Below are 24,394 nucleotides of genomic sequence, written 5' to 3' on the forward strand. Positions count from 1 at the left end.
GATAAAACCGATAAAGTCATTTTTATAATAGAAAGTGTTGTGAATTTACCTATTTTAATCTGTAGCAAGAAAACAAGTTCGGTGACCCCATTTTTTCTTTTTCTTATCTGAAAGCATGTTATAAGAGCTATCTTCTCACATTATATCTTAAAATTCTATCAGGTAGTTTTCTTTTTATCACACAAAATTTGATTTTCCATGCATTATCTACACAAAATCTGACAATTTTGCACTATCTGTAGCATGAAAAAAAGTCCAGTGACCTACACTTTTTATTATATTTTTGAAAAAAGCATGATAAATACTTCATTTTGACAAATTATTAAAAAATTCTATCAATTTTAATTAAGACGCCCTAGCCACCTTAAATCCACTTGCACATTCACAGTAATAAAACAGTCATATTTCTACTACAATACTATGTGCCTTGTTACAAATGGTTTGAAATACTCTGCATTCCTGCATATGTACTTTAATATATTACCTTTTTTAGCCATGTCAATCTTTCCTTGAATGACTAAGTAGACTGGACTTTCTGGACACCAGTAAAGAAAGACGTTGGATAATGCAGGTACTATATTAAATACTAATAACCATTGCCATCTATCTTCATTGCCTGATAGTTAAATATAATTAACTATGATCATATCTATAATTTTGCTATTACTAACTTAAAGGTAATTATACATCTTAGTTAATCAAAGAACAACTAAAATTGAAAAAAGTCCCCTGTTATTCCTGCTGGAATGAACACAGAATTCAGTAGGAATTTCATTTGTTAAGAATTACTAAAAGGAAAGTATACATATTCCAGCTTGGATGTAGCAGTAATGTGCCTGAAAAAAACCCTGAAAATTCCAGGAATATATTCCAATTTGGCAGGATGATAAGATTCATACCAGAATTCTTGCTAATCTGGTAGGAATTCATCTTATTATAATACTACTTGGAAAAACGATTGTATAGCAGGAATAAGGTGTTTTTGAGAAAATACAAACTTTATAGTTAGTTCATTCATCAGTTTGAGTATCAGCAACAAAGAATAAAGGAAAATACATGCTGAGGCCACACCCAAAAATATTTTGGTTTGCCCAAACCCTACCCAAAGGTAGAGACAGTGGGTAGGTAGGTAGGCATTTTCTTCTTTTTTTTTCGGCAAAGAGAAATTGAAGTGTCAGATTTTGTTTAGTCTTCATGCCTATCAGATTGAAAAAAACTTTTTCACATCAAGACAATAAAAGATTTTGAGTAGGCAGATATTTTCTTGGTATGTAGGGTTAGGGCAAACAAACATATTCTTTTTTATGGCCTGAAACTTCTTTTTGCAAAATTTGAATCTAAAATTCCTGATATACTTACCACATATGCAAAGTTATGTTGATTTCTGCTTTGTATTCTGTTTTTCATTTCAATTATGATAGATATTTAGTTTTTGTAATTTTGCCAAAAATGTAAGAACCTTTTAATAAACAGCTGCGCCATGAGCGCATGATACACCCGTCGTCTTGTGTGTGAATTTTTATGCAATAATCATAAATAGTTTCTGACATACGGTGCAACATGAAAAAACCCCCCTCTTTTTTTACAAAAAACTCAATATCTCTAAAATAAAATTTTGAATCAAAACCAAAAAGTATACAGATCTTTAGATTAATATAACTAAGAAGTGTGTAAAATTTTAAGCAATAATCATATATCATTTTTGAGATACGGCGCGACATGTGAAAACCCCCCTTTTTAAAAAAAAGAAATCAATATCTCTAAAATAAAATTTTGAATCAAAACCAAAAAGTATACAGATCTTTAGATTAATATAACTAAGAAGTGTGTAAAATTTTAAGCAATAATCATATATCATTTTTGAGATACGGCGCGACATGTGAAAACCCCCCTTTTTAAAAAAAAGAAATCAATATCTCTAAAATAAAATTTTGAATCAAAACCAAAAAGTATACAGATCTTAAGATTAATATAACTAAGAAGTGTGTAAAATTTTAAGCAATAACCATAAATCGTTTTTGAGCTACGGCGCGACATGTGAAAAACCCCTCCCCCTTTTTTTACAAAATACTCAATAACTCAAAAATAAAATTTTGAATCATCACCAAAAAGTATACAGATCTTAAGATTAATAAAACTAAGAAGTGTGTAAAGTTTTAAGCAATAATCATAAATTGTTTTTGAGATACGGACGGACGGATAGATGGACAGATGGACAGACGGACAGACAACATTTGTATACCATAATACGTCCCGTCAAAATTTTGACGGGCGCATAAAAAATGAGCAAGCTCATATACCCCACACCTATAATATATGATAGGGAAAAGCTTATAGTGACTTAAATTGTTTTTAAATGTTTACCAAAGGTATTATTTTTTTATTTCTGTTATTATATTAGACATTAATATTAATATAACCATCTGTTTTCATTTTTGTATCTATAACATATACGATCATTAGAAAAAGTACAGAGACGAGGGCAAGGTATGCATGTAACAGACATCACAACACCATCAGTGTGTCTGAGATGCTAGACACCAGTAAATGGCAAACATTACAAGAATGCTTTCTAAGAACAAGGCTATAGTACATGTAGTAATAATAATAATAATAATCTTTATTTCAAGAGGGTATGCTCAATTAGTATAAACACTATTCTCCCTTGAGGCCCTCACCCTCCACTCACAATGCATCACACAATTTCTTCATAACAAAGATAAACATAAGAAAACATAATCAAAATTGATACATAATCATTTAAATAATTCCTGGATTTTCAAGTAAAAACTTAAAGCAGTTTGTTTTAAAAGTATTTATGTTTGACATGTGTCTTAGTGCTTCTGGTAGTTTATTCCATAAAGTTGGGCCAGAATATGAAAAAGATCTTCTAAATGTGTTTGTTCTTGCCTTTGGTATATTAAATAATTGGGTAGTATTTGATCTAAGTTGCATTCCATTTTTATTTGTAACATAGGAGATTTTGTTAGACAAATATTCTGGGACAGATCCATATAAACATTTATGAACATATAAGGCCTTGTGGTAAATTACACGATCAGTAAATCGAAGCCATGATAACTTTTTAAACATTGTATTAGATGGGGTATCATAAGGAAGTTCAAGAATAATTCTAGCTGCTCATTTTTGAAGTTTATCTAATCTATTTGTATTTTGGTCGATCACTGGTGTTTCCCCAAATTGTACAACAGTAATCCAAAATAGGGAGAATATAACCATTAAAGTATAACTTTCGTGTTTCCAGGGGGAGGGATTTCTTTATCCTAGACAAAAGATTTAGCCTGGTACTGATTTTTGTGCACAAAGTGTCAATTTGGGCTGTCCACTCAAGATTTTCATCAATAAAAACCCCTAGGAGCTTTTCGCCATTAACATCTCTAATGTGGGAGTTACCAACAGTCAAATTAAGAACATGGTCTGTTTTTGCTAGTTTCTGTCTAGAACCAATAACCATAGATGTAGTTTTTGTTGGATTTGTAAACATCTTATTTCCCTTGCACCATTCTTCAATTCTGTCTAAATCATTTGTAATGCTGTCCTGGATGGTATTGAGACTACGACCTGTGCAGTGAATGGTAGTATCATCTGCATAGAGGTCTGCTTGAGATGAGGTTATATGAAGGGGCAAATCATTAATGAACAATAAAAATAAAAGGGGGCCTAATATGGAGCCTTGAGGTACTCCAGATTTTATTTCTAGTGCCATTGGCTTGATTGTCCCATTTTCAACTTGTTGGAATCTATGAGATAGATATGATTTAAACCAGTTACATGATAAATTTGAAATTTTGTAGCACTGCAGTTTTTGAAGAAGGATAATGTGATCTCAATTTTTGGCAATATGTGCTGAATATTGAGATTAGCAATTTTTAATCCCCTTTTTTGAAGACCAAATGAATTAAGCAATTTAGGATCATTAATGCGTTTGCATTCAATTTGCAGACCACTTCCTTTCTCACCAACTATTTCACCCTTATTTGCATTGACACACTCATTAGCCTCTGGGAGAACTTCCATATTGTTAATTACACATACAGAGTCTACATTATTGTTAATTAAGGATTTAGAACATGTTCCATTTATGTCAATTAAAAGATTATCATAATCACAAGCACATGCCACCTTGTTACATTCTTGACAGATATTACTTAACACCTCAAACCTTGTGTATGTATTTACAGTAATTTCAACTTCCTTATCTTTGCCACATCCCTAATTGTTTTTGCAATTTTTTAATTTGTGTCCCAAATAACCACATTTATAACACTCAATTTTGTGTCCAAAGTTACAGTTTCTAGTACTATGTCCACCTTCTCCACAGTTAAAACACTTGTTGCTTTTGCTTGTATTTTGCTTCTGTTTTAGGATTGGAATATAACTATTATAAATTTTCAGAAGTTTAGCTGTTCCCAAGTCTGTCAAATGTATTCCATCATACCAAAATAGTTTTCGTCTATTCACTCCGAATTCTTTTTCTGTTTTGATTTGAACGGCATCATAGTTTTCACATGTTTGTTTAATAATTTTGTTTATACCCGCCACATCACAATCTATCCTTGGTGTTGCTTCTGCTATGAAAACTTTTGTGTCTGGTGACCTTTCATGAATATTCATAACAATTTTCTTTAAATCTTCTTGAACGGAAACCAGATCTCTCTTTCGACTGGCATCATTTCCACCTGCTTGTATTATAATCTCACTGCAGTTTTCAATGTTGGTATTTTGCAGTTTGGATCTAATATCCCTAAAATTTGCACCTCGGTTTGTCGAGACTTTGATACTACGGTCCAATCCTCTCAAATTAATTCTTTGCAGGATAGAACTGCCAATTATAAGTTTGTTCTTTATTCCATTTTCATCTGTACCTTTTGAAGTTCAGACTGATTGACTTGGTACTGATTTTTGTTGCTGTTGAGGACTTTTGATTCTTTTAACATTTAGTGCTTCCTCAACAGTTTGTACTGATATTTCATGCCTACTCATCATTATTGTGTCTTTGTTAGGCCTCTCTATTTCTGTTTGAGTTGCAGAGTCTGTCATTTCATTTGAGCACTGAATTTGCTTATCAATAAAAGTTGGGGTGTTATTCGCTTTCTCCATAAGAGTCGACACCAGTTCTTTTAATTGATCTATTTCCGATCTTAACATTAGTTCCAGAGAATGCTTAGCACAGGGTGTTGAAGTCAGTAGAAAAGCAGCACTAGGATTCAATTTGATGTTCTTTACTTCAGTTTCATTAAATGAACTGGTAGCTGACACCATATCTGAGTGTTCACTTACCGTATAAACTCGCCTAATAGTCGATCCTACTATAAGTCGGGGGCCCTTTTCAGCTCCAAATTCTAAGGATTTAGTCTTGACCCTCGTATAAGTCGGACAAAATTTGGGCATTTTTTTTTCAGCTGACAGTAACTGAACGCCGGTAAAACCAATGCAAATCCAGGAATAATATTCATTTCTGCATTAATGTTTGTTTGGTTTGAATTTAGTTGATGCTCATCATGATAATATTGCTGTTAATAATAAAGATGTATTCATTTCTCTTGTTTTGTTCACTGTTCAAATGTTAGATTAGCCATGTGTTGTTTACGTAATGCATCAATGATTTTGTAGGGTATGACTAACAACCTATTGTTTGAGAAAAGCGAATATAAACCAATATGAACCTGAAAAATTTAAAGTCAATCAACACTTGATGAAAATATTTTTCACAGCATACATAACTGGGTGTTAAATGAGCATGTACACTTCATAATTCTTATTATATTGTGATGATTAAAGGATTAAAAAAAATAAGTGAAGCTAATCAATATATTAAAATAACTAACTCCAACTCATTAGTGTCATCTGTTTACCTATCACTGATAGTTTTCACACCTTTAGTAAATACAACTCTTTGTCTCTTAATTGGGGTTATCAATGGATTATATTGGCTTGTCAATCAATTTTGTAATTTTTGTTTACCTGAGACACTTTAATGAATAATATTTTGATTTTGGGAATGAATCTTAAAATTATTTTTGATTATTATATGATTTATAAGCATTGAATTGATATCATGATATCACAATAATGACACAATAACTCTGCTGAAAACATCCTTTCACATATTTGGTACATTGTTATCTCCTTTTCATTTTTGGTTCTTGGCTCTTCTTTTGGGTTTATAGGAAAACCATGTGACCATGAAAATCAATACACAAACCGGAAACAGTAGAATTTCAACACGAATTTGCAGAAAATGTTTACCAAAGAACAAATTAAACACAAAGACAGTATTGTAGTCATTTATTTTCAACAAAAACTTTTTATTTATTGATTTATGTAGGTTTGGCAATCAAAAACGTAGTTTTGACCAGGAAATTCACTCCTGACCACTTTTCTCAAGCTTGGATTTTTCCTCTGGTCGCTAGATCTCGTCTATTAGTCGGTCCCCCTCTCTGGATTATGAATTTTACTTCCCAATTTTCCGACTAATAAGCGAGTAGGTATGTCAAACTCGAAATGTTTCATTTCTGTTTGGGAACTTTCCAATTTGAGCTCTTTAGCATTATTGTCTTTTGGTTGAGATGCAGCTTCTAACATCTCAGTGTTTTCATTAACTTTTTCAATCAACATTTTTGCAATGTTGTTGAAATAAGTGTCAATCCACTGTTTGCAACCTTTTCATTGGACATGCAAAGTACATGTTTGTTTGTATATATGAAGAACTGTCTTCTGTCCATTTAGAAAGGTGTTAAATACAAGACCATTATTTTCCCTGTCTTCAAAAAGTGTTTGGTCAAAACTTGTAAATAGAATATTTTGGAAAATATTGAAGATTGCAGGAGCTTTAAATGTAATGACATATGAGCATGATCTGTCTGTACAATCTCTAAAGTCATAGTACTCACAATCTTTTGTGTATTCATTAACTTCCTCCAGATTAAATCCACTAAAATCTCCAAAAAATGATGAAATGTTTTGAAAAAATGATGTAGTTATATCCATGTTTACTTAAAGTTGTTATTTAAATCATGATTTGTTCCTTAATATCTATAGTAAAAGCACTTGTATTGGGGCTCTAAAAAACACATCTGTTCACCTTGACAGCTTTAAAAAAAAAAAAAAAAAAAAAAAAAATAATGTTCCACAAAATTATAAAGAAAATATTGCCATTCCATCGCAAAATTTATTACAGCAGAGTCAGTCAAATACAAGATCCACCAATTAAGATGCCTACCGACAAATCCAATGTAACAAACAAAGACAGATACAAAATTTCTTTCTTTTGTCAAACCATTAAAGACAAATTATCCTCCGACATAATTAAAAACACCACTACAGAAACCTTCAAGTGTGCACTCACTCACGATGTGCTCCTTGATACCTATACACACCTGAAGTAAAAAGGCAATCATGTTTTTATCTTAAATTAAGAAATAAAATAAAGAATTAAATATTAGAAAATTTAATTCAAAACGAAAAATCTAAAAACATAGAAAAATTGTAAAAATATATAATATAACAAAAATATGGAAAACAAATTTTGATTTCAATCTTTGTCTAATATAATTATAAATTTGGAAACATTTACCACGCATACGCCAGAAAGTAAACATCAGTATGGTTTTCTTAAACTGAAGAAGAAGAAGAAGAACATTGACCTTAGAACAAGCGACTGAAACATTCCTCTTAATTAATATCTATGACCACATATTCAAGTAAAGGTTCAGTCTCATATGTCAAGGGTATTTTATTATTATCCTGAAACCACAGTTCTGCACAAAGTTTGGTCTATTTTTAGTGATGATAGCCTTGACCTAAAACATAGTGACCTCATAATCAATAGGAAGCTTCCTTTCATTTTATGTGACCATGTGACTTTGAGATGAAGAAAACAGCAATAAAAGCACTGATCCTTTGCTTTTTGTGCGTTTTTGCTGTGCATGTACTGATTTTGTATCATGAATGGATACCCCATATCCTTCTTTTTTTCTATTATATATCAAAGTTTGGTTGAAATCGAATATATAGTTTTTTATTTAGCATTAAGAGTCCACATACATTTCAGAATATTTTTAGTAAGTTTGACCTTGACTTTTTTCTGTATTGAAGTCACAAGTAATAGGGATTATCCACTCATTATATTCAAAGCAATCCCATATGTGTTAACTGATTAAGAACCAGGAAACTCCATAACAGAACAAATTTCAGTTTATTTTTAGTAATTGCAATCCTGACCTTTGACATGGTGACCTCATAATTCATGGGGATCATCCTCTCATTAGATACAAGAAAGGTTGCATTCCAATCTAAAGTATTTGAGGTAGCATACAGAAAAGGACTGACAGAATGATGAACTAACCCATGGATAGGTTAAAAACTATAATAAAACTTGTAGCTTGAGAAATAAAAAGAAGATTTTCTTCGAATTTTATTGCTGATATGTAGGTTATGAGATGTTTTTATTCGTTAGTTGATTCAGCAGCAAATACCAGTTTGAACACTGAACTTCAACGTTCTCCCTCAAGATGAACATGCATGCAGGGTATTAAAAAAGATCACCTAGACAGTTTAATAACCAATCTGTATTGTTTTCTTACCTAGAAATGTACTAATGCCTAAGAATGAAGAAATACAAATCCCAGCAGTAATTGAGAGCTGAAACCATCTGTCATATGTGCCATATGATCCTTTGACTCTATTCAGAGTGAACTTAGATATCTCCATGGCATACATTCCTGATAATACTAAACCTATACCTAGAAAAGAACAAATTATACACATTCGTAAAAACAAACTCTCAAAAAGCAAACAAAATAAGAAAATGTTACAAGAGATGGTCACATAGTCAGAAGAACAGATTCTAAAATTGTTTCCAAAGGTTACAGACTCTTTGACCAAAATCATTGTTGTTTTTTTTCAAAATGCAAAGACTATAGGACTTTTTTTCTGATCGCCTAACTGCATAATTTATTAAAACTATCTTAACAAAAAACTTTACCCAGAGAAAGTTTTTTTCCCCTGCATATCAACTTTATGTCCTATTTTCAACCATGGTGGTCATGCTGGTTGATTGGTGGGAACAAAACACCTAAGCCTTTAAACTAAAATTCTGAGTAATATTCAGCGAAATTTAGTTGAAATTGGACTAGCGGTTTCAGAGAAGAAGATTTTTAAAAGTTTGTGATGATGAACTAAGAAGGAGGACTTCTATGCAAAAATATGACAATAGCTAAGAAGAAAATAATATTTACCGCAATAGAGTCCAATTGAAATTCTGTGTATTACCAAAACCCATATTGAGTCTGAGATGAAAGTTGTTCCTCCAACAGCGGAAGCAATTATTACTAAAACTGTATTGACCATCATAGGTTTGCGTCTGAAAACAAACATAAGCATAATGTCTAAAATTTACAATTTAAAAACTAAAATTTTTCTGCAACAAGAGGCTCCTTAGAGCCTGAATTGGTCACCTGTAAAAAAAAAAGGAAAAAGTAGGCAATCTGTTGACACAGATATATGTGTCACTTGTTTATCATTTTGATTATAATGCATCAAATTGGCAATATTTAAACATTTATACTGTGCAAAAAAATCAAAGTCAATGAACCATGACTTGAGGTGCAGGACCAAATAACCTCCATTGAAATGCCAATGCTTAGAAAACTCGAAATACCATTGACTAATCAAAGGTGGTTACCTTAGCACTAACCTAAACACAAACTTTAACTTGTAAACAATGTAAACATTTTAAAGTCAATGAACCCTGAAAGTGGGTGGGGCCAAATAATCTCCATTGAAAAGAAGACTTGCAAATGCTAATACTTGACTTAAACTGATGTAATCACAAACTAATATGTGTTAACTAAGCAAAATTTTCAAAGTCAATTGACCATGACTGAAGGGGCGGCGCCAAAAAGTCTCCATGGAAATGAGATGTGCCATAGTTATGTATCTGCATACCAAACATCATTGACATACCACTAGTGGTTCCCTATAAACTGACCTAATCAAAAACTTATATCTTGGCATTGCACAAGGTCATGTTTTTCTCTGACTGTTAATGACATCTTTACACTAAATCCATTGGATTTGATTTGATTTGATTTTTGGTGTTTTAATGCCACTTTTAAGCTCCGCTTTTGGGCTATTCGTGGCGGCCAGTTTTTATTGGTGGAGGAAGCCGGAGTGCCCGGAGAAAACCACCGACCTTTGATAGGAAAACTGACAATCCTAGTCAATTAAGATTGGATTTGAGTGCGCCCGCAAGAGCGGGGTTCGAACTCACAACCTCAGTGTTGACTGGCTAGTGATTACAGTAGTAACTACTTAGACCACTCGGCCACCAAGGCCCCTTAAATCCATTGGTATTGGCTTTGAACTAGCTGTCAGTTACTGAGAGTACTCTCAGATCTGTACTAAGAGTCTTTTTGTTGCAGTGATCATGATGTATAAGTACCCTGCCATGTCCACCTTGTGTTTTTGTTAGATGTATTTCTGCTTTGTATCCATCTGATGAGTTAAGCCCTTTTCAACTGATTTTTATGGTTTGTTCTTATGTTATACTGTTACGCCACTGTCCCAGGTTAGGGAAGGGTTGGCGCCTTCAACTTTGTTTAACCCCACCACATTTTGTATGTGCCTGTCCCAAGACAGGAGCCTGTAATTTAGTGGTTGTCGTTTGTTGCTGTATATTATATTTGTTTTTTATTCATAATTTTTTACATAATTCAGGCTGTTAATTTTCTTGTTTGAATTGTTTTACATTTGTCATTTTCAGGCTATTTAAAGCTGACTATGCGGTATGGGTTTTACTCATTGTTGAAGGCCATACGGTGATCTATAGTTGTTAATTTCTGTGTCATTTGGTTTCTTGTGGATTTGTTTCATTGGCAGTCATACCACATCTTCTTATTTTTATATGTTAAGTAAGCAAAAGTTTCATAATCACTAGACCATGACTGAGGGGGCATGGCCATATTATCACCATGGAAATGAAATGTGCCACTGCTAAACAACTGCATATTATACTGACCTAATCACAAACTAATACATTGTCAGTCACATATTAGAAAACAAAATTGTCATTAAATGCAATATAAAGAGGAACTATAGCTTCTATCATGTCTATAAGGAGTAATCTGATATTTTTTTTTTCTTTTTTCATCCAAAATCAAGTTTATTGCACTATATGCCATACCTGCCAACCTCTGAAACCTTCAAAGAGGGAGATCTCCAACTCACTTATGACAGCTGACGGGGAGATTTTGCGTGAACGAAATTTTAAAATTAAATATATGACTTGTTTACACATCCATCTACAAAACACCACTAAGAGTTAATAAATATACTTTATTTCTTCAATCCAAGTTTATAATCTATACAAGTTGTTTTTTTAAGCCTTTTTCAATACCTCCGAGTCTCATAACTCATAACATTCCATATTTTGATTTTGTTGTGTCAGTCTCACACTAAGCATGCTTTCAAACATCATACAAACTGGTGCATTACGTTTGCGTGTTTTACCATTACATTTGCGCGCAAAAATCATCGTGTTTGCGCGCAGCTTTTTATTACATTTGCGCGCATTTTTTTTACAGGTAAATACAGGTAATAATACTTATTTATTTATTAATTTATTCTATTATTTACACTTAAAAAGGAAAGATAGATTATGTAATACAATTTCCATTGAAGACGAATTTCATTTTTCATTGGAATGTAATAAACATGCTGACATTAGGGAAAAATATATCAAACATAATTATTGGAGAAACCCCTCTACTTATAAATTGATACAATTGTTATTTGTATAAAATATTTAAAAAGAACTAAACAATCTTGGTAAATACTTAAAATCAGCTGAGAAACTACGCTGCTAATTTTTGAAAATTTTGTAGATGTCATACTCTGCGTTATACTTAATATTGTATTATGTATAAGAGTGACTTGATGTATTTAAATGTAGTTAACATTTGATTACATGTCTGTTTATGTGATATGGTGGATGCATAATTAATTTGTCAGACACTGCATATATATATTCTGTAAGCTGTACTTGCTTTTGGAATAAAGTATTATTATTACCACTACACAGATAATCTCCCTCTCAAGTTTTCTAGCATCGGCCTAGTGTTTATGTTCACAGTTACCATTTAGAATGGATGTTGAATGTTCGTCAGTTTTTATTCTGCCTTTGGAATCCTTAAAATATCCCCTGACTTTAGTGTTCTATCAATATGTACAATGTATACAAATGATTTTTTCCCCGATTTGTTTCAGACAAACGAACCACTATTCACTCTGAAATATTCGCAACGAAGTTACATGTATGCCTTACGATTTAACGGGATTTATCATGATCACTTTATATTTTGTTTTAGAGTTCAATATGAACAATATATAATTTGAATTACCATTTTTTTTTTCAAAATTAATAATTTATAGTCAAATTTATAATATGAAAATTAACAAATTATAGTCATTTATATTTTTATATTATTCTTAATTATATTACCTTTATTTTACCTGTAAAATAAATGTGCGCAAATGTAATCAAAAGTTGCGCGCACACGTAAAAAAATTTAATCCCTAAATGTGCGCAAACGTAATGCGCCCGTACAGACCACCAGAAGAAATCAAAAAGTTGATTGAACATGATATAAGATTCATTGCCAAGTGAACTTGGTCGTAAAAATTGAAAATCTTTCATTCAAATCTGCTTGACATTTCGATTTGCAGTTGTAAATGTATTTCTTCTTTTTTACATTGCCACTTGTTCCAGACAAAGATCTCTATCTTGTTGGAGTTGACATAGTAGGCCCGAGAACACAGTTATTTCGTAGTGCATTTCTTTTAGAGAATAAATTCAAATTAAAAAAATCGCACCTGCTCTATCTCAAAAAGATTTTTACAGTGTAGTGTACTACTATTGATACAAATAATATCAAAATTATAGAAACTTCTACCAGCTCTAACTCAAAATATTGACAATTCTGTGTTAAGGGGGGCTACAATTCAGTTTGACAGCTTCAGACATTCTAATTTTTGGCCTTTTTTTACTGGACCAAATCACTACTTAACATAAAGATTCAGCACCCAAATTTTTTTAACATGTAATTTCATCCCCTCAATATTTCATGCATAAAATATCAAGAAATAAATTGGGAAAGTGTATAAAAAAAAAATGCAAGTTATACACTGTTCACACTAGGGACTATATTCGTAGACAACAAAAACCAAAGGACGATAACTGTGTCCTTGGACCTAATAGGATAGAAAGACTTGACCAATTTTAATAAAATTTTGCATGACCTAAGCTTAGGAAATTATAAGATAGTTGGCCAAGTTTCATGGCCATAGGACATATATTATAGAAACTAGGGCCATTTTAGTATTGAAATTTGGATGTTTATTTTTGACGTTTAAATCAAATATTTTCAACTGTCAAGATTTTGGCCTAAAAAATTTAGATATTGCAAAAATTTGTTTTTTAAATACTCTTGAATATAATGTAATAAGTATTAATAGCAACGGAACACTCATTTGATTTATCAGATTTATTACAGTTATTCAAAAGTCAAATTTATGTGAGCCTGTGCCTGAAAATAGAGATTTTCGAAATAAGGGAAGCCTTACATAAACATGCATTTTTTTCAACCAATTTGAAGTTTTTGAAGTTTTTTAACCATACATTATTCTTCCATATATATTAAATGTACTTTAAATGTAAAGAAAAGTTACAAAAAGCATACCACATGAGTATAAAATGGTCTTAGGCCATGTAAGACTGAGAATTATATAGAGTCGATTTAGGCCGTAGCCCATATTTACATATAAAAATGCACACAGAGGCTATAAGAAATGGAAATTTGTTACTTTTTGCTCATTTCTATGCTAAGATGTCATGATACAAGAAGTCTAATTGCAAAAGGACTCTTGAATTCAACTTTTTTTTGCAGACAGTATGGTCTGATGACCAGTTTTTCACTTTTCAATGGAAAACTTGCATGTAGTTTTAGTCTCAATTGGCATATATTTGAACCACTTACTATCCTAAAGAAGAAAATTATGGTAGCATATGAAATGAATAGGGTGTACTGATCATTGTAAAGTGTTTTTTTTACAGATTTAGTGAAATATTTGTGATGGATTATATGTTCAAAGCTCTTCACATTTCACATACAACAAACAGGCCGTTTAACCAGGGACATAAATACAAATATTCTGCACATTTTTTCTGTGATAATCTACTTTTCTCTAGATTCAGAGTTCACAAATGGTTAATTAAATTTGATTTTAGCATAGAACACAAATATCAGGAACATAAAATGCTGTCAGATAGAAAGTCAGCATGGCTCTTAGGCATAAAATGGAAACTGCTTTAAAATGCTTATTTAGCCGTATAATGCCAAAAAGGGACATTTTAACAGAATTTCTGTCAAACAAAGATGTAAATCCTTTACTTTTATTGAGTTTGACAAATTGAAACCAGCAAACCATTCAGGAAAGTTGCCAAAGTACAGAATCTACATTTACGGAATTCATCTCTTAGGCCCGAGAACACAGTTATTTCGTAGTGCATTTCTTTTAGAGAATAAATTCAAATTAAAAAAATCGCACCTGCTCTATCTCAAAAAGATTTTTACAGTGTAGTGTACTACTATTGATACAAATAATATCAAAATTATAGAAACTTCTACCAGCTCTAACTCAAAGTATTGACAATTCTGTGTTAAGGGGGGCTACAATTCAGTTTGACAGCTTCAGACATTCTAATTTTTGACCTTTTTTAACTGGACCAAATCACTACTTAACATAAAAATTCAGCACCCAAATTTTTTTAACATGTAATTTCATCCCCTTAATATTTCATGCATAAAATATCAAGAAATAAATTGGGAAAGTGTATAAAAAAAAAATGCAAGTTATACACTTTTCACACTAGGGACTATATTCGTAGACAACGAAAACCAAAGGACTATAACTGTGTCCTTGGACCAGTAGAACTGAATCTCGATTACTTATATATCAAATACAAGAATGCACACGCTGAAATGTCTCGCCTACTGTACTGACCATTGATTTTATGTTGATAGTCCTACATATAACGTTTTACTACAAGTATCACATTAACATTTATGATCCAAGAAAATGAGGTCAAGGTCAGATAAACCACACCTTTAATACAATCATTCAATACACAGAATATAGATGACCTATTGCTTATAGTATAAAAGAAACAGACCAAACCATGGAAATTCTATACTGACCAATGAACCATGAAAATGAAGTCAAGGTCAGATGAACCCTGCCAGACAGACATGTACACCTTGCAATCATTCCATGCATCAAATATAGTTGACATATTGCTTAAAGTATCTAAGAAACAAAGTTAACCAGGAAAACTGAACATTGACCAATCAACCATGAAAATGAGGTGAAGGTCAGATGATACCCACCAGACAGACATATACACCTTACAATCATTCCATACAGCAAATATAGTTGACCTATTGCTTAAAGTTTAAGAAAAACAGACCAAAACACAAAAACTTTAACATTGAGCAATGAACCGTGAAAATGAGGTCAAGGTCAAATAAAATGCTCCGCTGGGGCGCAGCTTGATACGACCGCAGAGGTTGAACCCTGAACAGTTGGGGCAAGTATGGACACAACATTCAAGCTTGATACAGCACTGAATTTGGATTGTAATTAAATATTTGACACAGCATAGGTTTCTGACACAGAATGAATGTGGTCTAAGAACTTAAAAAATTTTAATTTACCTATTCAAACCATATCATTATTATTTGCTTTTATATATAAATCAGAAATAACCAATTTAAAATGGAAAATTAAAAAAAAAAAAAAGGAAAAAAAAATCCCCCCCCCCAAATTTTTTGAACCCCCTTATGATTCATCACCCCCAAACTCAATCCCAGCCTTTCCTTTGTGGTATGGTACCTTGCAGTACAATTTCATAAAGATCCATACACTTACACACAAGTTATTGTCATGAAACTAGAAAAATGCTTGGTTTTTTTGCCCTTTTATGGCCCCTAATTCCTAATATTTTGAGGCAATTACCCCCAAAATCAATCCCAGCCTTCCCTTTGTGGTATGGTACCTTGCAGTACAATTTCAGAGAGATCCATACACTTGAACACAAGTTAGTGTCTGGAAACTAGAAAAATGCTTATTTTTGGCCCCTTTTTGGCCCCTTATTCCTAAACGTTTTGGGCAATTACCCCCAAACTCAATTCCAGCTTTCCCTTTGTGATATGGAACCTTGTAGTACAATTTCATAAAGATCCATACACTTACACACAAGTTTTTGTCATGAAACTAGAAAAATGCTTGTTTTTTTGCCCCTTTTTTGCCCCTAATTCCTAAAAATTGGAGGCAATAACCCCCAAAATCAATCCCAGCATTCCCTGTGTGATATGTAACCTTGTGGTACAATGTCAGAGAGATCCATACACTAACACACAAGTTATGTCTGGAAGTTACAAAAATGCTGATTTTTGGCCCCTTTTTGGCCCCTAATTCTTTAACTGTTGGTACCATAACCCCCAAAATCAATGCCCACCTTCCTTTTGTGGTATTTAACCTTATGGTAAAATTTCATGGAGATCCATTCACTTAAACTAAAGTTAGAGTGTGAAAACCAATGTGTCTTCGAACGACGACGACGACGACGCCAACAAAACCTGCCAGACTGACATGTACATCGTAAAATAATTCCATACACCAAATATAGTTGACCTACTGCATACAGTATTAGAATAAAATGCTCCGCAGGGCGCAGCTTGATACGACCGCAGAGGTCGAACCCTGAACAGTTTGGGCAAGTATGGACACAATATTCAAGCTTGATACAGCTCTGAATTTGGATTGTGATTAAATATTTGACACAGCATAGGTTTCTGACACAGAATGAATGTGGTCTAAGAACTTAAAAATTTTAAATTGGACATTCACCTATTATGGTCCAATATCCAAAATCTAAATACATGGTTAGATTCAGCATATCAAAGAACCCCAAGAATTCAATTTTTGATGAAATCAAACAAAGTTTAATTTTGGACCCTTTTGACCTCAATGTGGACAAAGTTGATAATGGGGCCCAAAAATCAAAAATCTAAATACATGGTTAGATTCAGCATATCAAAGAACCCCATATATTCAATTTTTGTTGAAATCAAACAAAGTTTAATTTTGGACCCCGATTTGGACCAACTTGAAAACTGGGCCCATAATCAAAAATCTAAATACATGTTTAGATTCAGCATATCAAAGAACCCTAAGAATTCAATTTTTGTTAAAATCAAACTAAGTTTAATTTTGGACCCTTTGGACCTTAATGTAGACCAATTTGAAAACGGAACCAAAAATTAAGAATCTAAATACACGGTTAGATTTGGCATATCAAAGAACCCCAATAATTCAATTTTTGATGAAATCAAACAAAGTTTAATTTTGGACCCTTTGGACCTCAATGTGGACCAATTTAAAAACGGGGCCCAAAATCCAAAAACTTAATACACGGTTAGAATCAGCATATTAAAGAACCCCAAGAATTCAAGAATAAAACCCCATTGAAATTGGTCAAGAAATAAGCAATTTATACGAAGTATCTTCTTTTGCACAATACTGTGCAATTGAATATTTCTTGCTATTGCACAATACTGTACAATTAACAATTTCTTGCTATTGCGCAATATTGTGCTATTGGATATTTCTTGCTATTGCACAATACTGTGTAATTGAATATTTCTTGCTATTGCGCAATACTGTACAATTGACAATTTCTTGCTATTGTGCAATTCTGTGCAATTGAAAATTTCTTGCTATTGCACAATACTTATTATATATCCTGTTTGGTGTGTATCTCCTATCATATCATTATTATTTGCTTTTAAATATAAAACAGAAATAACCAACTTAAAATGGAAAATTTTAAAAGAAAAAAAAATGAAAAAAAGGAAAAAAAAAAACCCCCCCAACCCCCAAATTTTTTGAACCCCCTTATGATTCATCACCCCCAAACTCAATCCCAGCCTTCCCTTTCTGGTATGGTACCTTGCAGTACAATTTCAGAGAGATCCATACACTTGAACACAAGTTATTGTCTGGAAACTAGAAAAATGCTTATTTTTGGCCCCTTTTTGGCCCCTTATTCCTAAACATTTTGGGCAATTACCCCCAAACTCAATTCAAGCTTTCCCTTTGTGATATGAAACCTTGTAGTACAATTTCAGAAAGATCCATACACTTACACACAAGTTATTATCATGAAACTAGAAAAATGCTTGTTTTTTCCCCCTTTTTTGGCCCCTAATTCCTAATATTTTGAGGCAATTACCCCCAAAATCAATCCCAGCATTCCCTGTGTGATAGTGACCTTGTGGTACAATTTCAAAGAGATCCATACACTTGAACACAAGTTATTGTCTGGAAACTAGAAAAATGCTTATTTTGGGCCCCTTTTTGGCCCCTTATTCCTAAACGTTTTGGGCAATTACCCCCAAACTCAATTCCAGCTGTCCCTTTGTGATATGGAACCTTGTAGTACAATTTCAGAAAGATCCATACACTTACACACAAGTTATTGTCATGAAACTAGAAATATGCTTGTTTTTTGCCCCTTTTTTGGCCCCTAATTCCTAATATTTTGAGGCAATTACCCCCCAAAATCAATCCCAGCATTCCCTGTGTGATATGGAACCTTGTGGTACAATGTCAGAGAGATCCATACACTAACACACAAGTTATGTCTGGAAGTTACAAAAATGCTTATTTTTGGCCCCTAATTCCTTAACTGTTGGTACCATAACCCCCAAAATCAATCCCAACCTTCCTTTTGTGGTATTGAACCTTATCGTAAAATTTCATAGAGATCCATTAACTTAAACTAAAGTAAGAGTGCGAAAACCAATGTGTCTTCGGACGACGCCGACAACGACGACGACAACGACGACGCCAACGTCATACCTATATACGACCGCAAAATTTTTTTGCGGTCGTATAAAAACAGACCAAAACACAAAAACTTAACATTGAGCAATGAACCGTGAAAATGAGATCAAGGTCAAATAAAACCTGCCAGACTGACATGAACATTGTAAAATATTTCCATACACCACAATAGTTGACCTACTGCATACAGTATTAGAAAAACAGACCAAAACACAAAAACTAAATTATGACCACTGAACCAAGAAAATGAGGTCAAGGTCAGATGACACCTACCAGTTGGACATGTACACCTTACAATCATTACATACACCAAATATAGTAGACCTATTGCTTATAGTATCTGAGATATGGACTTGACCACGAAAACTTAACCTTGTTCACTGATCCATGAAATGAGGTCGAGGTCAAGTGAAAACTGTCTGACAGGCATGAGGACCTTGCAAGGTACGCACATACCAAATATAGTTATCCTATTACTTATAATAAGAGAGAAATTAACATTACAAAAAAACTTAACTCATTTTTCAAGTAGTCACTGAACCATGAAAATGAGGTCAAGGACAGTGGACATATGACAGACGGAAACTTCATATCATAAGGCATCTATATACAACGTATGAAGCATCCAGGTCTTTTACCTTCTAAAATATTAAGCTTTTAAGAAGTTAGTTAATGCCGCCGCTGCCGCCGGATCACTATCCCTATGTTGAGCTTTCTGCGACAAAAGTTGCAGGCTCGACAATAAAAACTTCTGACCAAAGTTTTCAAATGACCGTTGATTGTTTTTTTATTTCTATTGAAAGTAATGAAAAAGCCAGAGAATTACGAACGCAGGTTATTCCAGGTCAAAATATCTGAAAGCAGGAGATTTTATAGGGGAAGGGGGGGGGGTTGGCAGGTATGCTATATGCTGTTATAAAAAATACTGTGTCTACAACATTTGACAGAGTATCCCTGTAAGGTTAGTGTTGCTGAACAAACAGGGAGATTGTTCAGTAAATAAATTAATTATCAATTGTTAGATTTTACAGTCTATGTCAACTACAGATTTCAAAGTTTACCATGTTTACCACCTGTTAGAATCTAGATATTTAAGTTTAAAGTAGTTAAAAAAAAACGAATTTGAACAGGCTGGCACATACATCAATATTTGTAGTTTTAGAATTTGAAACATGAGTGCACTTGTGGATGGGAAAAGTAATGATTGTTATCAAAAGAATGATATTGTAATAACCACAGATTTTATATCCTACTTTGAGATTTCTGAATGTTAGAATATGGTGACCAATTTTAGCTTTGTTTAACAGTGTTTTGATTTTTGTATTGATGGCTCAGTGTACAGTTTAATCGAACATTCTGGACAAATTTAATAGATTTTAACATATTATGTTATCAAAAATGAAGAAATGAGTGTAATACTCCAAAAATCTCTTTGTTATATAAAAAAGGCAACCCTTCTTCTTTTGGATAACTACAGGCCAATAACTTTTTTTTTCAAATATATCATATTTTATCTAAATCTGTACATCAAGAACCGTCACTGGGCGTTAAGCAACCAACCATCAATCAAGAACCAGCGGCTCTTTTCACAAAAAATCTTAAGAGTAAAAATACTCGTAAGTCATACACATTTCAGTATAACTTACGATCAATTTTAATCGTAAGATTTTTTGTGAAAAGAGTCACTGTACCTTATCCCTGCCTTTTTAACATTAGTAAATAACATATATATACAGCTGTTAGTATTTGTTAATAATCTACGTATAATTTACATTCCTAAAAAATATACACCATGTCAGTTATATCAAAAAAGAAGCTTACCACTATAAAGATAATCAAACATATGTATCTATTAACAAATGCACAGGTTACAAAAAATACATAGATCAGTTATCAAAATTGTGATTCTGAAATAAAACAAATAATTTTAATTTGGCACAACAGGTTTTTAGGAGGTATCTAGTTTTTTTTATTGAGTTTCTGATTTATCAATATAAGGTGTAATGTCAATAAAAATTTCTTTTTCAAATTACTAACCTCCCATACTTTGCTGCAATCTTTTCAGCAAACAATACACCAATAAAACCTGCTAAAACATATACAGCATTTACAGAAGACCACACAAGATTTATATCATAATCCCAGTCTACATACTCTCTGGTTTCTACTTCTGAGGGAATTCTACCATTAGTTTTGTTGTAATAGGCAATTATGTTCTGAAAAGTAAATAATAAATAATATAACTAAAATCATTATAAACGACATCTACAATTTCATTATACAAATTTAACCTTAATAAAATTTGATTATAATTTGGAATATGATAATGAAATGATACTAAATCGGGAATTTTGTAATGATGACACACACATAGGCTCATTGATGATACAAAAATTCTTGGCATGAGTAAAGTTTCCTGTCCAGTATTACAGACAAAATTTCACATAACATTTGATTGCATATAAGATAATAACCATCACTTGAAGTTAACCAATCAAATTTTTACCCATTTTTTTCCTGTATAAAAGCTTTAATAACCATGTAAACTCATATTTCTAAAATATTCTATAGAAACACCAAATAAAAAAGAATGGTGCTTTGAAACACCCAAGGTATATATATATAAAGTGCCTAGAAAATCAGCCTAATGATGTTAGAGTAGATCTGTTTCTTTACTTCCTCCCGGAGCGGGGCTGGAACCTGTACTTTTTATTTCTAACTTCTACGACAACACTACCTAGCATTGCGCAGACACCTTATTCCCTCCTCTAACTATAGCTGAAAAAATTCAGCTTTCGTTTCGGGAGGTGTTACCTTCTCGTAGGAATTAAACAAGGATATCTGATACAATACACGAAGTATTCTTTTAGTGTACAGAAATGATCATCTACTCATCTCTTTAGTATAATTACAGGATGCTAATCTATTTTTAGAAGCATACAATCACTGTAAATTAATATATGTATATGTCTGCCTATGTGTAGTGACAACTGCAAATTATACCTTGTCCATCTGATTTCTTATGATTAAGAAATACCAGGCATTTGAATACATTGTATATATATATGTTTTTAATGCAATGAAATGTAGGATTAATTTAATTACAACTGTCAAATTCAAGGAAATATTTTTTTTTAGCTATAGTGAGATGTGATGGCTTTGGTACATGTATTAGCTAATTATAATCACTACTATCTAAAATATTACCACTGCAGGATTATTCAGCACAGCCATATTGTAACCATAGGGAAGTGTATTCCCAATAATAGTTACCAAAATACTTCCACGTTGAGCAAGTGTTGTTGTGCTTCCCTGTTGCAAAAGAAAAAGCAATATGATTAACTGCTTTAAAATATAGAGGCAAATATTATGATCAAACAAGACAGTATTGAGAATGGAAATGGGGAATATGTCAAAGAGACAACAACCCGACCAAAGAGCAGAAAACAGCCAAAGGCCACCAATGAGTCTTCAACACAGCGAGAAAATTCTGCACCCGGAGGCGGGCTTCAGCTGGCCCCTAAATAAAAATGTGTACTAGTTCAGTAAAAATGGACGTCATACTAAACTCCAAAACATATAAATGATAGAAAAACAAAGGATATGGGGTATCCATCCATGACACAAAACCAGTAAATGCACAACAAAAAAACATACAAAAGCAAAGGAACTGCGCTTTTATTGATGTTCTTCATCTCAAAGTCACAGTGAGACCTCAATACGGAGCTAAAAAACTCTCACCTCACTCACAACTAAAATTAAAAAAAAACATACAAGACTAACAAAGGCCAGAGGCTCCTGACTTTGGACAGGCACAGAAATGTGGTGGGGTTAAACATGTTTTGTGAGATCTCAACCCTCCCCTACACCTCTAGCTAATGTAGAATAAACAAACACACAGGAATACGCACAGTAAAACTCAGTTTAAAAGAAGTCAAGAGTCCGATGTCAGAATAGGTAACAAAAAAAACTAAGCAAAACGACAATGATACTTAATTAACAAAGGACTACGAGCAGTTACTGACATGCCAGCTCCAGACCTCAATTAAACTGATTGAAAGATTTTGTCTTCATCATATGAAAATCAACCACAATTCCTCCCGTTAGGGGTTTAGTATCATACCATCATAAAATATATGAGAAAAACATAACCCGTATCATTTGTATCTACTTTGTTTAGATTAACCTCGGTAATGTTTAGAAATAACATCAAATTAAATCACTTTTTTTTTAAGTAGCAGATTCTTTAGGTACAAAGAGTTAATTTGAACAGAGTGGAAAGTTTATTTCAAATACAACATTTTCGTCAGTGTACAAAATGTAGACCTGTTTTAACAGGGAACTGGTTTAAATATTGGACCTAAATATGGACCAATTTGATAACTGACCCAAAATCCAAAATCTTAATATACATGGCTAGATTCAGCGTAACAAAGAACCCCATATATTCAATTTTTGCTGAAATCAAACAAAGTTTAATTGTGGACCCTGATTTGGACCAACTTGAAAACTGGACCCAAAAATCTAAATACATGTTTAGATCAGGCATATCAAAGATCCCTTGAATTCATTTTTTGTTAAAATCAAATAATTTTTAATTTTGGACCCTTAGGACCTTAATGTAAACCAAAATGGGACCCAAAAACCAAATTCTAAATACAGGGTTAGATTCAGCATATTAAAGAACCCCCCAAAAAACAAGACTTTGAATTAAACCCCATTGAAATTGGTCACGAAATAAGCAATTCATACAAGGTAGAAGAAATTATAATTCAATGTGGCCCCTTTTTCCTAAACAGTACAGGCCACGTACAACTCCCAAAATCAATCCCAATCTTCTTTTTCTGGTATGGAACCTTGGGGTACAATTTCATAGAAATCCATACACTTATACACAAATTATTGTCCTGAAACATGAAAAATGCTTGTTTTTTGCCCTTTTTTTGTCCCTTAATACTAAACAGTTAGCACAATAACCCCTAAAATCAATCCCAACCTTTCTTTTCTGATATGGAACCTTGCGGATCAATTTCATAGAGATCCATACAATTATACTCAAGTTATTATCTGGAAACCAAACATCTTTAAAAAAATTGAGGTTGAATAAAAAAGCAAAAGACAATGAAAAAACAAACAAGTTCTCAAAACACTATATAGAAAACTAAAGACTGAGCAACATGAACCTCAACCAACAACTGTGGGGGTTCTCAGGTGCTTGAGAAGGGTTAGCAGATCCTTCTCCACTAGTGGCACATGTCATGTATAAAATAATCATGCATGCAGCATTATCATAATATACTTACAGCTTTAATGTCAACTTCGCCCATTTCAAATTTAATAAAAAATCCTATTGGTGTGAACATAAGCAGAAGAACAACTATGCATACTCCCCAAAAGGACTGTGTTG

At 32.7% G+C, this 24,394-nt stretch overlaps 1 protein-coding gene across 1 annotated transcript; it reads right to left on the bottom strand.

Moving 5' to 3' along the window:
- Positions 1-410: 410 nt before the first annotated feature.
- Positions 411-24,394, bottom strand: LOC127718649 (solute carrier family 2, facilitated glucose transporter member 5-like). The gene is made up of 6 exons (XM_052224702.1): positions 24,291-24,394; positions 22,195-22,299; positions 21,025-21,203; positions 9,261-9,385; positions 8,607-8,765; positions 411-616 (listed from the first exon to the last, which is right to left on the bottom strand). The coding sequence occupies exons 1-6, from the start codon at positions 24,348-24,350 to the stop codon at positions 411-413; spliced, it is 834 nt and encodes a 277-aa protein (XP_052080662.1). The 5' UTR covers positions 24,351-24,394.

Source organism: Mytilus californianus, unplaced genomic scaffold, assembly GCF_021869535.1.
Source record: "Mytilus californianus isolate M0D057914Y unplaced genomic scaffold, xbMytCali1.0.p SCAF_10, whole genome shotgun sequence".
Classification (NCBI taxonomy): domain Eukaryota; kingdom Metazoa; phylum Mollusca; class Bivalvia; order Mytilida; family Mytilidae; genus Mytilus; species Mytilus californianus.